Raw genomic sequence first — 16362 nt, forward strand, 5'->3', positions numbered from 1 at the left:
GTCAAAGAGGAACGAAATATCCCTCCTACGGCTGTTTCAAACATTTTTTGGTAAATATTGTTGATATATGTAGTAGTTTTTTTATTTTATGTCTACAAATGGATTTGAGAACAATTGGTTTTTAACAATAATAGGATAACTCTTGATTCTTTGCTCTATTTTGTGCTTATTAGGGATGTACTAGGCAATCTCACACAGGCAAAGACAAAAATTGAAAAAGGTTTTGGGTAGCAGTCCTAAATCTAATTTTAAGTTGCTGAAGTTTTTGTATGTAGTCGAAACATATTGAGAACCAGAGGATTGTTTGTTTTGTTTTGCTCTGTTTTAAGAAAGAAAAATAGGAGGCTATTTGTTAATGGATAGAAATAATGAAATCCAGACGTATAATGGCTGGTGGCTGTTAAGTGTGAGTAAATTCGTATCCTTTTTAGCAATCTCCGCACCCATTTCTTCTACTCCTAGATGAGAATTTGTCACCTGGGTTGAGGTATTATGACCTCCCTAATCAAGTCTCGCATAGTCAGGTATTAGTTTAGTGGGTCAATCCCATCAGCGTATAAACATGCTATTACTTCTTCCCGCTTCAAAACAACAAACATGACGTTCCCCCAGCTCTTCTTCCAGGTTTTCCTTTCTGTTCCGTGAAACGTCTCAAAGGTGCGTGTTTACCTGGCTCTTTGCCGTTTTTCTCCGCGCCCTGTCTGCTGACACCCTCGTCCCTTCAGCTCCATGGCACCCGGTCTCGCGGGGTGGCTGGTGGCCTCCGCTTGCTGGACCGACTCGGCGGCCTGTCCCGTCTGCTGCCCTCGCGGTCGAGCTCCCTCGGGGGCCCCGTCGCTCTCCTCCTGGGAACCTTGTCTGCCTCATCTTCCTCCCGACTCTGGCAGCAAACTGCATGTTCCCTCCTTTCTTCAAATTCTGAATGTCAGAGTGCCCCGGCTTCGTTTGTGGGTTTCCCTCTTCTGTCCGCACGCACTGCCCAGAGGACTGGTAGGTCTGACGAATGGCTTTAAAGGCCATGGAAGTGCTGGTGATTTCCAGCGTGTTCTGTGCCGGTCGGAACCGTCTGCCCGTGAACTCTCACGCGGAGGATCTTTCTACCACGGGCTCTTTCTGCTTGGCTGTCTCACAAGACTATCGAACTGAAATTTCCGAAAATAAACTTTCATTTACCCTCCGAACCTTTTCTCCCCACATTTTCCCTCATTTCATTTGCTCCCTTGCTCAGATTAAGAAAATTCATGCTTGACGCTCCTCTTTCTCTCACATCCCACCCGTGACCTGTCAGCAACCCTGGAAACTCCCTTCCCCCGCGATACCGAATCTTCCCTTTTCCCACAGCCTCCTGGGACCACCCCGAGCCAGGCCACTGCCGTGGCTGCCCGGACCATTGCAGTAGACAATACTCCGGCTCCTGCTTCTGCTGTTACGTCAGAGTGGCCCTGTTAAAACCCAGACCCAGGCACTGCTTTCCTCAAAGCTTGAGAAAGCTTCCTGTCTCACTCCGCGTTAGAGCCAAAGCCCTGGAGTTCCCCGGGGGCCGAGAGAGTTAGGGACCCAGCGTGAAGCCAGAGCCCTCACTGTAACCTGGCGGGCCTTTCCCACCTGCCGCCCGTCCCGTCGCCTTCCCGAACTGCTCTCTTCCCCTCGCAGCTGTGTCGGCGTCTCGTTTCCCCGACACCCAGGCCCATTCTTGCCTCAAGGCCTTTGCACGGGTTCTGTTCTTCTGCTTAGAACGCTCTTCCTTCGGAAGCCACGTACCCTGTCCTTTGCTAAAGCCTGTATTCAATTGCCGCCTTCTCCGTGAGGTCTTTTGTGGGCGGTCTTGTCAAACCTTTTAGCAAAACTCCCACGGCAGTTGATTTCTCCCTTCGTTGCTTGAATTTGGTGTCCTTCAGATTTATCACTGCCTATCATACTGTGTGTATTTTACTCATTTTTAAAAGTACGTTGTGTTCCAGAGTGTAAGTTCCATGAAGGCAAGTGTATTTAGTGTCGCCTCAATTTCTGGTCCCTAGATCAGGGCACGTCCCATAGAAGACAGTCAAACATGGTATGAGGAGTGGCTAAGGGTTCGATGAAATGCGTTTGTCAAATATTGTGAAGTGTTTCCACTCACAGAATAGTCTTAATTTCATACGTCTTAGGAAACTTTCGAAAATGAGAATGATGCAACCTTTCTCCTTTTTTTCTTGTAGGGAAAACCCGGTCCAAAGGGGTATGCAGGTGAGCCTGGACCAGAAGGCCTGAAGGTAAAGCACCAGGCTTTATTACCAGTTACACAGAATAATTTTCACGAAGATAAAAGTGACTTTAATAAGAATACCAAATGAACATATGTCAAAAGGTTTTATTCAGCTTATTAATGAGTGAAGGAACCAGTAGTAAATTAAAACTGGTGTGAATGGGCTTTGAAATGCTATGTGTGCTTATTTTTTACCTATGTATCTGTCTATAAAGAGCTGTGACTCTGATCATGTCTGTGTCTATAACTGGATCTGCGTTTTAGTGGAGAAATGTTGAGATTTGCGGTTAGGTACAGGACAGTAAACTTTAGTTTGTGGGGATGTCTGGTCTACTGGGAAGAAGTCTGCAAGTCCGTACATTTCTTTTAGAGACGATATGCCTGTTTAATTACGTCTATGGCTTCACTAGGTCTGGATCCTTTAACCAGTAGTGTGCGCTGAGTCGAAGTCAGCTCCTGCCTGGGGTGATCACTGGGTGTGGCCGTCACGCCTCGTGATGTGGAAAGAATATGTAACCTACTTTGTTGCCTTACTTCCGAGTTTTGTGTGATTTTTTGTAACAACAACTGTAAAGTAATGCAGTGGTTTTATGTGTACAGGATTAGATCTGAAAGTAATTTATCAGAATTAGTGATTGGTCCAAGTTTAATGAAAAATTGAAATGCATCACCAAATTATTGCTGCATTTCCTAAAGCTAGAGTTCAATATTTATATTAAACTCATGGTTTTTATGATACTAGCATCTAAGAAAAAGCCCAACAACACTTTTTGAAGTCAATTTATAAAGAAATATGAGCTGAAACATTTTTAATGTGTCAGCATGTCTTGCTGAAATTATATTGGGGGATTATATGTACCCGACTCTCAAGTTTCATAGAAAAATTCCAAGAAAATAGGAGCTCGATATTTATAAACAGAAGCTTGATTCCCCTTTATTGGGGTTAATCCCTCTACTGCCAGAGAGCTCTGCAGTGGCCTCCTGTGAGCTCCCATCCAGTAAAACCAAAACCGGCAGGAGGCCTCCTGCTGTTCTCAGCATCTGAGCGGCTTGTGTCTGGAAAGTGGAGGAGATCCCCCCCCACCCCCGCAGGGAGCTGACGTTCCAGGGAAGCACTTGTCCCACCTCTCGCAGAACCCCCCGATCTCGATCTCCGGAGGAGCCCTGGGGGCAGCTCCTCTCTCCCCTTGCGTCCTCCAGGGCACCCCCTGCTACCCTCAGGCTCTGAGCTGAAGCGGGAGTGTGGGTGCTCTGCAGGCAGCTCTGCTTTCTGCCTGTTCACACAGACCTTCCCCGGGACTTTGTATCACAAGGGCCCTCTCCCTAGTTGGTGTTGGACAGGGGCGTCGTGTGAGGCGGGAGGAATAAAAGAAAAGCAATTATGTATAAAGATACATAAAAATCCTGCCACAGATTTTCTAAAAAGCTAATCAACTGTCAGTCAAAAATTAGAAATTCCAACCTACTATAGTGATTTCTTCTTCACTCTTCAACTACATGTGTATAGAAATTGAAAAGAAAAATTTTGTAGTCTTTGAAAGTTTCTTTCAAACTAGTTACCTATGTGAATATTAGGTTTCAGTGCTTAAAATCAGCACCGTTCAAGAGCGTATATATTATGAATACAGATGTGAGCCACAATTAAAAAAAAAGAAAAGGTGAGATTAATTGTAGTAATGTATTTATGTAACCCAAGATATAAAATACTATTATTTTAGCATGTAATCAATATTAAAATTATTGACTTTTTTTGTACAAAGTCTTTGAAATGCAGTGTGTATCAGTTCAGACCAGCTCATTTCCAGGCTGAGTAGCTGCAGATCCTGAATGGCTACAGTACTGCTCAGGGAGGTTAACGACCCCACACCGAAATATAATTATGAATATTCACAGCAGTCGGGGTTTAAACTCCTATTTCTGATGCAAATAAAATGTGCATTCTTGTCAGATTAACACTACGTGGTGGTACCCTGAGCTTAATCTTCTGCCTTTCATTAATCTGTGCTTTTTGTTCAGCCTTTGCTCAAGCCATTCCTCACCATTAAAAATAGCCCTTTCTGGAGTTCCCGTGTGGTGCAGGGGTTAACGAATCTGACTAGAAACCATGAGGTTGCGGGTTTGGTCCCTGCCCTTGCTCAGTGGGTTAACGATCTGGCGTTGCCATGAGCTGTGGTGTAGGTTGCAGATGCGGCTCGGATCCCGCATTTCTGTGGCTCTGGCATAGGCCGGAGGCTACAGCTCTGATTCGACCCCTAGCCTGGGAACCTCCATATGCCGCGGGAGTGGCCCAAGAAATAGCAAAAAAAAGACAAAAAAAAAAAAAAAATAGCCGTTTCTCATCACCAGTGTAAAAGTGACCTGTTCTCCAGGGCCCAGCTCAAACACAGGTTCATGATTTATTTGAAGCCATTAATGTTTGTACTTGCGAAAGACAGTGTGGTGCCTATGCTGCAGTTTCCGAAACACCTCCAGCAGACTACGGGGCAGCCGCCGGAGTTAGACACATCGATGTTTCTGTCGAGAAATGTGACGATGCTTAGATTAATCGAAATACATCAAGCCTTTAGATGGACTCACTCAGATCAATTCCGGTTAAGTCAAGTTTGCCACCAAAAGTGTTCTGAGTAGCTTTGGGTTTTCAGAGGTTTGGGGACTGCAGAATTGTGGTTAAGGTTAAGAATATGCATTACTTCTCCAGTGAAGCCCCTCTAGCTGCACCTGCCCACAGGGTGCCTGCTCCTGTGCCCTTTACCACTTACTTGTAGGGGAACCTGTTCTGCTCAGCAAGATGAGCTAGTCCGCCTCCTGAAGCACAGGGAGTGTCCCTCTTGTCATCCTTCTGAGCCTCTCCTACAGCACCTGCCGCTCTGCCTTTATGGAGCATACCTCAGAGATATTTGATTTTTTTTTTTTTTTTGTTTTTTGCCATTTCTTGGGCCACTCCTGCTGCATATGGAGGTTCCCAGGCTAGGGGTAGAATCGGAGCTGTAGCCACCGGCCTACGCCAGAACCACAGCAATGCAGAATCCAAGCCGCATCTGCGACCTACACCACAGCTCATGGCAACGCCGGATCGTTAACCCACTGAGCAAGGCGGGATTGAACCCGCAACCTCATGGTTCCTAGTTGGATTCGTTAACCACTGAACCACGATGGGAACTCCGGAGATACTTGATTTTTAAAATTTTATTTGTAAAAGTGTTTTAATAAACAGAAGAATGCAACTTAAGTAAACAGGTTATTACTGGAGTTTCCATCATGGCTTAGCGGTAACAAACCTGACTAGTATCCATGATGATGGGGGTTTGATCCCTAGCCTCGTTCAGTGGGTTAAGGATCCGGCGTTGCCGTGAGCTTGGTGTAGGTAACAGATGCGGCTCAGATCTGGTGTTGCTGTGACTGTGGGGTAGGCCGGCAGCTGTGGCTCCGATTCAACCCTTATATTCACATTTGATCCATATGCTGTGAGTGCAGCCCTGGGAAGACAAAAACAAATATAAAAAAAAAACAGCAAACAGGTTATTACTATTTGAATGAAAATAGTGGAAAGGCAAAGTTCCGTAGAAATACCGTAACAGAGTTTTGAATAACTGAAAATTCCTTAGTTATTCTCTAGTTTATAACTAGATAATTACATCGAAATTAAAACAGGAACAATATTGAGAGTAGTCCTGTTTGGAAAGTAATCATCTTTTGACTTCATATTTTCTGTTAACAGGGGGAAGCAGGGGACCAAGGAAACATCGGAAAAATTGGTGACACAGTAAGCTTATTTTACGCTCTTGCGTGTTTTAGATCATCTCGTGAGCCTTCTCAGTAATCATGTTAGTCATGATCTGTGCTTATAAAATCAAAATACAAAGTGCTTATCCACTGCAAATTTAAACTCACTGTGATGTGACCAGTAAAACCTGTTATACAAAAGGGGGACGGAGGAAAACACAGGTGCTGATGTTTTTCATCCAATCTCAGTCACACTTGTGGCCTCGGGAACATTCTTGTTGCTAATATTTGGTCTTTGCATTTAGTTCCTATCACTTCAAACTAAATTTGACTGTAACATTTTTCATGACTACAAAGCTACAAATTATCAAACCATAAAATATTGTAGTTGGAAGATATTCTTTCCATTGGAAGGCTGGGTGTAAAACATAAGGTAATTCATTGGAAAACATAATTTCTTTCCTTAAAAAAAATTTGTTTGCTTAAATTTACATTATTGCAGAAGAGGAGGCTTCACGTTGTATTCGAATTGGATATGTTAGAGATAATTTAACTTTGCAATAGGGAAAGCCAGCTACAATGTTCTAACAAATGAACCTACATAACGTATAAAGTGGTAAATTAAATGAGTGAAAGACAAGTGAATTTATTTACAGCGTATGCTGGATTGTCACAAAACAAGTGATGCTATTTAATATCAGTGTTTAATAGCTTGTATGTATCAATATAATTTCCTATAATCCATCTTACAACTTAAATAAAAGTAACATTTTCTAAAAAATTTTTATAAGCTTAAATAATTAAATATTTTTTCTAGTCTGGTTAAAACAGCAATGCATTTCCGATATTCTTATTTTTTTGTCACTAATTATTAATAAAAATAGGGAGATGATCCATTTAGTGTTGAGATCATGGCCATTCCATTTAATCCTGTGACACTGAAGGTGGATATTTTGTTTCTTTTTTTTTTTAAACCAAGAAGGGAAATTTCAATGGAGTATTTATACTAATTTGATTATTCAAGGCTTCTCATCAAATATGAATGTAATTTGTATGTCTCTCATTAACATGTTTAAAAATTTAAAGAAATGAAATTCTTCTATTTCTGAGTAACGGATTGCTTAAGCAATGTACAAACTAGAATTTATAGTCAAATTTCAAATACCAATGAAGAACCTCTTGTCTTAAAATAACATCTTATAAATCAAACTTCTACGTTTTATTTTTTTTGTCCTGTTGGACTGGTTCTGCATAGTATAGGAGCCCCTTGGCAGTGCTCTCCAAAGAGGAAATGCACTGTCTTGGCAGTAGTATATTTCTGTCCTTGGTGAGAAATTAACAATTATGGATTATTCACTCTGTGCCAGGCCACGCATAATTCTAAGTGATGTTTCATATTGTGGCATTTCATTTAATTTTCAAACAGTTTTAAAAGATACATTCTGGGAGTTCCCATTGTGGTGCAGGGGAAATGAATCTGACTGGGAACCATGAGGTTGCGGGTTTGATCTCTGGCCTCGTGCAGTGGGTTAAAGATTTGACATTGCTATGAGCTGTGATGTAGGTCGCAGACGTGGCTCGGATCCTGCGTTGCTGCGGCTGTGGTGTAGGCTGGCAACTGTAGCTCCTATTAGACCCCTAGCCTGGGAACCTCCACATGCTGCAGGTGAGGCCCTAAAAAGCAAAAAAAAAAAAAAAGAAAAAGAAAAATATCCATTCCGTTATTCCAGTTTTTGAGATGAGGAAACTGAAGCATAGTAAGTAACCTATCCAGTTACATAGCTAAAGCGATTGCTAAGCTGAGATTTAAACCCATAGCTCCAAACTAAAATCCAAATCTTGAAATGCAAAGCATTATACCGTGCTGGGGATTCTCCCCCAGCTTTATTGAGATATAATTGACAAATACAACTTAAGATATTTAAAGTGTTCGTGAAGACTTAATACCAGTACCCCTTGTGAAAGGGCCCCTCCCCATCAGTTTAATCAACGTAGCTGAGATGTTTTGATGTTATAGCTAAGAGTCACTTGGACTAGACTTTACAGAGTGGTCTCAGGCATCAGTTAAATGATCTCACAAAAGGACCTTTCCAGCTTTGAGGTTCCATCTTTCTCATTAAGGATGGGCGGTAAAGGCTTTCAAAAAACCTTAGTGGCCGTATCAAATTAAGATCTGTAAAATGCCCAAAGGGTATTTTTGGCTCTTGGTAATTCCCAGCTTTTATTTTACTGTATTAATTTCAAAATCTTAGAAATATAGTTCATCTAATCCAGAGTTCTGTTAAAACTCTCAAGAGGTGCGGGACAACACGGTTGCATTTCATGGTGTCGGTCTTGTAATTGGGGAATAATTAAGTTAGTTGTAATCGCACAGCTGGCTTTCACTTTTTCCAGCCTTTGGTCTGGTCACTCGCGGCCTTTAGCCAGGCCTCCTCCAGTCTTGCTCCTCTCTAGGTGCACACCAGTTAGAGCACAGTTTGTGACACAGAGTGCCCAGCACAGCGGTCCCATCTGTCTTTCATGTCTGGACTATAGGCAAATAGTTAATTTCTATCAGTGTGCCCTGAACAAGTCTCTGATTTCAAAAGGTGCTCCTTATTCTCTTCATTCTAGCATCTACTTTTATGAAAAAAATCTGGAATTATTCCACCTTAATTGCCAGTCCTGTCCGTCTTTAACCTTCTAGGCTGAAAGTATTTGCAGAGCTGTAACAGGAAAGAGAATATACTTTCTCAGTGTTGTTCAAGAGACCAGAATTAGGATCCGAAGAGAACAGACATTATAAGGGACAGCTCTTTGTGTAGGCAGGACTATTAATTGAATTGCTAATACTCAGAGTCTTCCATACAAGACTATTTGGATGACACTCTGCAACCATGTATTCAGCAGACTTGTATGTTTAGGCACATTTACTGAACGTGTGATCCCTGCTTTTATGAAATTTGTAGTCTGTGAGAGGTTTGACAGACGTTAAATAAATAATTGTGTAGAGGAAGATTCTGAAGAACTGTGACAGAGTTGCCAAATTTAGATCAGAAGATGAGAGAAGACTGTTCTGAAGAAATGCCATGTGAGCTGTGACCGTAAAGAATGGGATAGTTAGCTATCCCATTCCGTTTCCGTGGGGAAACGGACCATTACTGGCCTATTCAGTAGGACCTCCCTCCCACCTTTGACACATGCCTTGCCTTAGGGAAATCACTTAATTTCTCAAAATATTTTCCTCAGCAGTAGAAGTGTGAAATATAACTATGTCGTAGAGTTTCTTACGAGAATGTAATGTGATGATGCACGTAAAGCACTTAGCCCGGAGCTGGTCATATAGTGAAAACTTGGTACATGGTGGATGCAATGGCCTGGTGGTAGTTATTCTTACATGCATGGGTCTAAGTGGGCGGGCCCGGAATTGTTTTGAGGAACTGCTAGGAAGCCAGTGTTACCCTTGTTATAGACCTCGGTGAGCCCAGGGAAAAGCAGCATTAGGTGGTATTAACGGCGAAGGCAGGAGCCAAGTCATTCAGAGTCATGTTTGTTATTTTGGACTTGATCCCAAAGTAGCTGGAAAATCATTGGCGTATTCTGCAGAAGCCAGTGTGTGATTTAAGATCACTCTGTGGTGGTGCGCCGGGAAGCTGGAACATGACTGAGGAGCAGAATGAGAAGAGGGAGACCGGGAGGTGCTCTTGCAGTGGATTAGGGGAGACAGACGGCAGGGCGGAAGACAGCACTGGGGAGAAGTGAGTGGGTTTGGGGCCTATTCAAGGTGATCCTTTGGACGAAGGCTGCAGTAAAAGTCCCCAGCATGCAATAGGCCTTTGATAACTGAACAGTTTATGAGTTGTCAGGAATACTGTGGAAAAACAAAGAATTGGTATATATGATGTCTAAGGATAATTCCAGTTCTAAGAATCTATGACTCTTTCTAAGAATTGTGGTATTTTCTAGTGTTCCTCTCACCTGCAATTTGGCTTCTTTTCTCTGGCCCTCTTCCAGTTTGTCTTTTTGGAGTTGGAGCAAGCAGAGCTAGACTAACTATGTTAAAGGCAGTGGCTCCGCGGCCTTCTCCCTGAGTGTGATGATAACTTCTAACTCATTTTCTTTATTGTTGGTGACACTCTAAACCATGCAGGCTTTTTTCAATAGTAGGAAACTGAGGTGTCTTTAGAAGATAATCAGCAGTCCCTTCCAGGATCCTTTTTTAGTCTGTTATTTAAAGATAAAATTTGAAATTACTTTTTCATAAAGCGACCTTGACTACATTAAATTCCAGTTGCCGCTTTTGGCCCACATGAAGAGAGCCTCCTCGTTGTCCTATAGTCTGATCACATTGATTTCTCTCTTAAAATATCAACTGTTTGGTTTTGCCCCATTTATTCCTTCATTTATCCACTTAGCAAGACTTCACGAGCAGTCTACTGTGTCCTCTCTGCTTGTCTGCCTGCCTCCTGGTGTGCTGGTGGCCGTGGGTAATCCTGAGTCAGGTCCCCCACTTCTCACTATAGACCTGTAGAATCCTGGAGCTTCTGATGGCTGGTTCTAAACTGGATTATAACTCATTTATTCAAGGCCAAATAGAGGTGGAGTCAGAGGAGGAAATTAAAAGAATCTATTTTTTGAAGACCTATGGTCTCATTTAATCCTGAAACAACCCTTGTAAAATAAATCTTACTGACACTGTATAAGCAAATGAATCTTACCACCATTCAAAACTGAGTTACTGAAGTTACGTGACATTCAGATTCACACAGCTAGCAAGCAAATCTGAAGTTTTGATTCTGGTTCTAAGGCTCTTTGCTCTGCATCAAACATTTGTCAGTTTGTCCTAGTTTTAAAAGGACCCTTGAAGTCCATCCTTCTGAATCAGTGGTTTGAAAGATTTAGAAAAGAGCAAAATAGAAATTTCACTGTATAATCTCATAGACCAAGCTGGCAATTAAAGTATTGTTAAATGTTACTAGTTTCTGAGAAGTACTGAAATGTAATATAATGTGTTTATAGTGGAATCAGGAAAGATCTTGAAAGGACCGGAGGAAGATATTTTAGAAACCTCATTTGATACAGCGGTCAGCTTTGCTGCTCTCTGGTAGCATTACCATGAAATTAGTATCAAATTTGGTACAAGTTGATTTTATTTAATGAGTTCCATTCTTTCTTTCATTAAGAGGAGAATGTAGCTTTAGATGGACCTACCTAAATCGTAAAAAGTGACTTCATGTATTTCCTTGCGGAAAAGTCTCGGAAGCTGAAGTCAGTATTTAGCCAAGCAGAAAGAACAAAGTAAACCTCCATCTATCGCCCTTTTGCAAGGCCTCTGGAGTCTTAGTAGCTTTACCTTGAAAAATGTCATCTCCTCCTCCTGTTTTCAAGCGGCACATCCCTGGAGCACAGCTGCAAAGCTGCGTATACCTCCTACGTGGCAGGGGTTTTCTTGGAATGGAAAGTTACATGAAATGTACACCCACCACGCATTCCATCCTGAGAATGTATACCTGCACATGATAAAAATAGCTACGATTTGTTGAAAATTGATGACATGCCAGATGCCTTCCATATATCTTTTGAGCTTCACAAAGACCCTGGGACGTAAAAATTATTCCTTTTTTTTATACCAGAGAAAACGTAGGTTTCAGAGAAGTTAAACTTATCCAAATCAGATAGAAAGTAGCAGAGCTGGGGTTGAAAAGCAGTTATGACGATGGTCCAGCTTCCTCTTCACAGTGAAGTGAAGAATTCCAGTTTTTTCCTAATGAATGCGCACAGTCCTGTAATTACTCTGTGGAGCTGGAAATTATGGACCTCGTTGTGGCTTAAGTGTCTTGAAAACATGGGTATGTTAAAACGGTTGCTTTAGGATCGTGTATTTGACGCTTGTCATCTTTGAAATGTTTTAATAGCATCCCTTACTTGAGTAAGAAGCCACAGTGAACTAATTTCACTATGCTATTAAGTCTGCGGAAGTATAGAAAATTAGGAAAAAGTACAAATCAGTGAAATGGAAAGAGAAGATACAGGAAGTGTGAGGACGTGTCAGTGGATGTGAGCGGAGAGGGTCTGTGACATTACAGTTCCCGGTAGTTGAAGGGAAGTGAATTAAGTGGACAACTATGCTGACCTACCGTTCTCTAAAAACCAGGTCAGGGTGAACTGTTACTTTGTAAGTGAGGTGTGGTGTTTTTTAATGTCAAACACATGAGATTTATCTAAGAAAATGGAGTCAGAAAATTTCTAGGAACAGTTGAGGTGTTTACAAAGGTAGAGGATTTTTGAGTCTTCTGGGCTACAGGATATACTGTTTTCTTTAATGACATCTCTTCATAAAAAGCAAAGTAAATTACCAGGAACATAGCAGTTACGGTATTAGATGTGGTCCTTCAGAACTTTTTAGCGTGAAGTTAAAGGGTGTGGGAAAACGAAGACTACACAAAATTATTCATTTCTCAAAACCAGATGTGGTAAGAGGAGACCAAGAATAAATCACGTGTAAGCGGCTATTAGAAACCAACAATTTTTTTTCATCCACATGATTATAAGATAGAAATTGAGGCAAAATTTCTGTCTTTGGGGAAATCAGTGATACATGTGATACTACTGTGCTACAAGCTAAAAACACAGACGTTATTGAAAGTCAAACACATATGGACATTTATTTTATATTAAATATATTTTTTCTTTTATCCTTATTAAACATGCATTAAGTGACTTAAAGGTAAAATATTCCAGGGAAAGGAATAAGATCCAACATATATGGAGTAATATAGGGAACAAGGTGTTTATCATACATCTCATACTAAAGAGTAATAACCAGAAGTATCCTTCTTAGACTAAATAAAGTTTCTCAGGCTGCCCAAATTAGAATAAACAGCTTCAAGAAAATCAAATAAAAGAGAAATTTAAATGAAAATTTATGTCTTCAAATACAAAAACGACACCCATTTTTAGATGTGAACATTTAGTGTGTTTATTGCCTGGGGCACTTCTGACTAAGAAAATATAAATTTGATCATTTTACCTATTTTGAAATTGGTAAAAAAAATTATATATATCTATATATATATATGTGTGTGTGTGTGTGTGTATGTGTAAGCATTTTAAAATTTCCTTTGATTTTTAAAGATTTACTCCTAAGAATTTTTTTAAATCCTTAAAATATAATTCTGTATTCGACCCTGAGACATGAAGATCAAGAATCCCAATAGGTTTAAAGATTATCATCCTATGATTTAAAAACAATTAGTTGTCTACAATACGTATATCTCTCATCTTCCACATCATGTACTTATATTTCTGTGTTCTGGAAGGATATCGTGACTGTTTATAGCCAACGAAAATGAAAGACACTAGTAAACTTAATTTCTTTCACTTGTTCTATCATTAGAAGATACTTACTGAACACTTACTGTGTGCTAGATATACAACTAAATAAAACTTGATTGTTAAATGACTTAACATCCAGAAAATGGGTAAAAAATTCTACACATGATTTTGCCCAAATATTAGATCCTCTAACACGAAGTTAAAATAGTTGTGACACCTCTCATAAAGATGCGTATGTTGATAAACTCTCGCTTTGGCGAAAAATGTGTTACAATTCTTTTAGGTAGGGATATTGCCAAACGGCAATCACAGCTTTTGAAGAAATGGCAGCTCTAAATGCCTATATAGAAGGGATCTAGGGGTGGCAATTTGATTGGAAGAGGGCACCCTTTGAAACTATAGAAACTATGCTATTTTCATTTATTAGTAGTGCACTAACTTTTGTTTAGATAGTAATACATCAATTAAAATTACAAAGCTATCTGGTGATGTTTTATGCTTAGAATGTCTAAGATGGATAATACGTCATTTGTTTATATCAGAGAACAGAGTGGACTGCTGGAATTTATGATAAGGATCAGGGGTAAGGTGCTGCCTCGAGCCCCCTGTTGGCCTTACCACTCTTAGAGAAGGCAAATGCAGAGTTAGGATCGGAGAGTAAGGCTGCTGAAAAATCTTTATGGTTCTGACTTAAAAAAAAAAAAAGTCGGATCTACATAACTAATATATCTACATTTTGAATTTTGAGGTTTACATTCATCCTAGAACATGGGTCAGTAAATTTTTCTGTAAGGGACCAAATAGTAGATGTATTTAGGCTTTGGGGGCCATGTCCTCTCTGTCACAGTGTTTCCGCTCTGCTACTTAATACGAAAGTCGTCACAGACAACGAGTAAGTGAAAGAGTCTTGTTGTGCTCCCAATAAAACTTTCTTTATAAAAACAGACAGTGGGCAAGATTTGGCCTACAGGCTTTAGTTTGCCCTTTGCTTTTCTAGAAGAGCATACTTTTTTGAGATACAGCAGTTTCTTGTTTTTTTTGGGGTTTTTTGCTTTTTTGGGGCTGCACCTGTGGTATGTGAAGTTTCCAGGTTAGGGGTCCAGTCGGAGCTACAGCTGCCTGCCTGCACCACAGCCTCAGCAATGCAGGATCCAAGCCACATGTGCAACCTACACCACAGCTCACGGCAACACCAGATCCGTGACCCACTGAGCAAGGCCAGGGCTTGAACCTGCTTCCTCATGGATACTAGTCAGATTCATTGCCGCTGTGCCACAACGGGAACTCCCATGAGATAGAGCAGTTTTTATTAAATCAATCTGCCATATGCAATTCTGCTTTATTAGTCCTTTATTATTAGCAAAAAATACAGCACTAAACACAAATGTAACTTTTTCAACTCAGAAAATAGATTCAAACTGGCAGATTTGTTGCTCTCAGGTATTGATTTTGTTTATTAAGTGTGAACACAGTGAATTAATTTGCATTTATATAGACCATGTATATGTCCAGAGTAACCTACTGGAATATATCAATTGTTTTCCTTAACAGATTCTTAAGAGTCTTTCCAGGAAATATTTTCCAGGAACAATGGAATCTGCTCTTTATGTGCAGCACGCGTTCAGTAGAAACATGTTTCTGAATATTGTACATGTTTGTTTTAAGTCCTGTTTTAAGGAACAAAACATCTCCACATGTCAAATTTTACTGAGTTTTTCTTTCATTGCTTTGGAAATAGTTCTAAAGACATGTCGTTAGACTTGTATTCCCCGTTAGACTGAGCTATTTTGCATTTGCACTCTCTTTTCTGTTTTTTGAACAGCTCTTTTTTATTCATCAACTCAACAAAGCAGCCTCAGGGAGAGCATCACATTTTTGTTCCAAAATATGTATGGAAGCTTTAATGGTTTTTTTTTACTATAGGAAAAATAATTAAATGAAATCTGGATTTCATTTTAACCATAAATTCAGCCAGCTTTGTGTTTTATGGAAAACTATGTGTAAGAATGTAACCTTTTTGTTTCTTCAGTTCCAGATAGAAAGATAGTATCTGCTCTGCTGAGCTAGATTATATGCTCAGTTTTTGGTTTTGTTTTTATTTTCTGATTAATTGGTTTTGGAAAACTCTCTATGTGAAAAAAAATCTGTATTTCTCTGTGATGTTGATAATACCATTAGAAACAAAATCAGTTTACAGTCACTGAAATCAGGAAAGCGCTAGATGTTACAGGCTCCTCCAGAAAGCTGGAGGGATGGGCAGCATGGATTATAAGGGGGCGGTCAGTCTAGAGCCCTTAAGAGTGTAGGTTGTAAGAATGTTTCACCCCGACTTTTAAGACCTTTCACAGCCTTTGCCTCATTTATCTTTATAGTTTTCCTTCTCATCCTCCCCAACTTACCGGCCCAGACTGGCCACTCAGCATACGGTGAGTGTAGCAGACTCATTCATGACTTAATTTCAGGTTGTTCCTGTCCCTTCCAAAGACCTTCTTCACTTTCCCGTTCCCATTGTCTGCCAACTCTCGAGACCCCTTTTAAGTCAGCCGCCCAGCCTTGAAGTCTCTGCTGCTTTCCTTGCCCGAGTAGATTCCGTCTTCCTCCTCTAAGCCGTTATGTACGTTAGGAGGGTCCTTAGCTTACTTCGTTTTATACCATCGTTACTTTTTTTTATTTGACCTATCTCTACAAAAAGCTGTCTCCCTTGGCAGTGAATACAGGCTTCACATATTATACATCATCAGTAAATGTATGTTTTATAGGATTCACTGAGATAAATTAAGAAACGAAAGAGGACTGTATCCTCAGAGGACTTTCGTGTGCCTAATGTGTCTGAAAATCTGACACAGTCTCGTGAGATGGTCAGAATATGGAAGGACATTTCAATGGGACAATAGTGTGAGATCAAAATACGTGGAGGCAGGAAGATCTGGAGTGTTTGCAGAACTGTGTTGTAAGCAGTTCACATAACTGGAGTGAGTAAGACACAAGGGTCCCAGCTCACCTGGCCCGATTACTTTCCGGTAATGCCCTTCCAGTCTTTCCTGGCTGACAAACGCAGGTCAGCCGGTATCACTTCCTTT

General features: G+C 40.7%; 1 protein-coding gene across 1 annotated transcript in view; it reads left to right on the top strand.

Annotated features, from left to right (window-relative positions):
* The window catches only part of COL24A1 (collagen type XXIV alpha 1 chain), a 331418-nt gene that overhangs the window by 129471 nt on the left and 185585 nt on the right, over positions 1-16362 (top strand). Inside the window, 2 exon segments of the mRNA XM_021090341.1 lie at positions 2199-2252; positions 5964-6008. Coding sequence (XP_020946000.1) covers positions 2199-2252; positions 5964-6008 — 99 coding nt within the window.

This window comes from Sus scrofa, chromosome 4 (genome assembly GCF_000003025.6).
Source record: "Sus scrofa isolate TJ Tabasco breed Duroc chromosome 4, Sscrofa11.1, whole genome shotgun sequence".
Lineage (NCBI taxonomy): Eukaryota > Metazoa > Chordata > Mammalia > Artiodactyla > Suidae > Sus > Sus scrofa.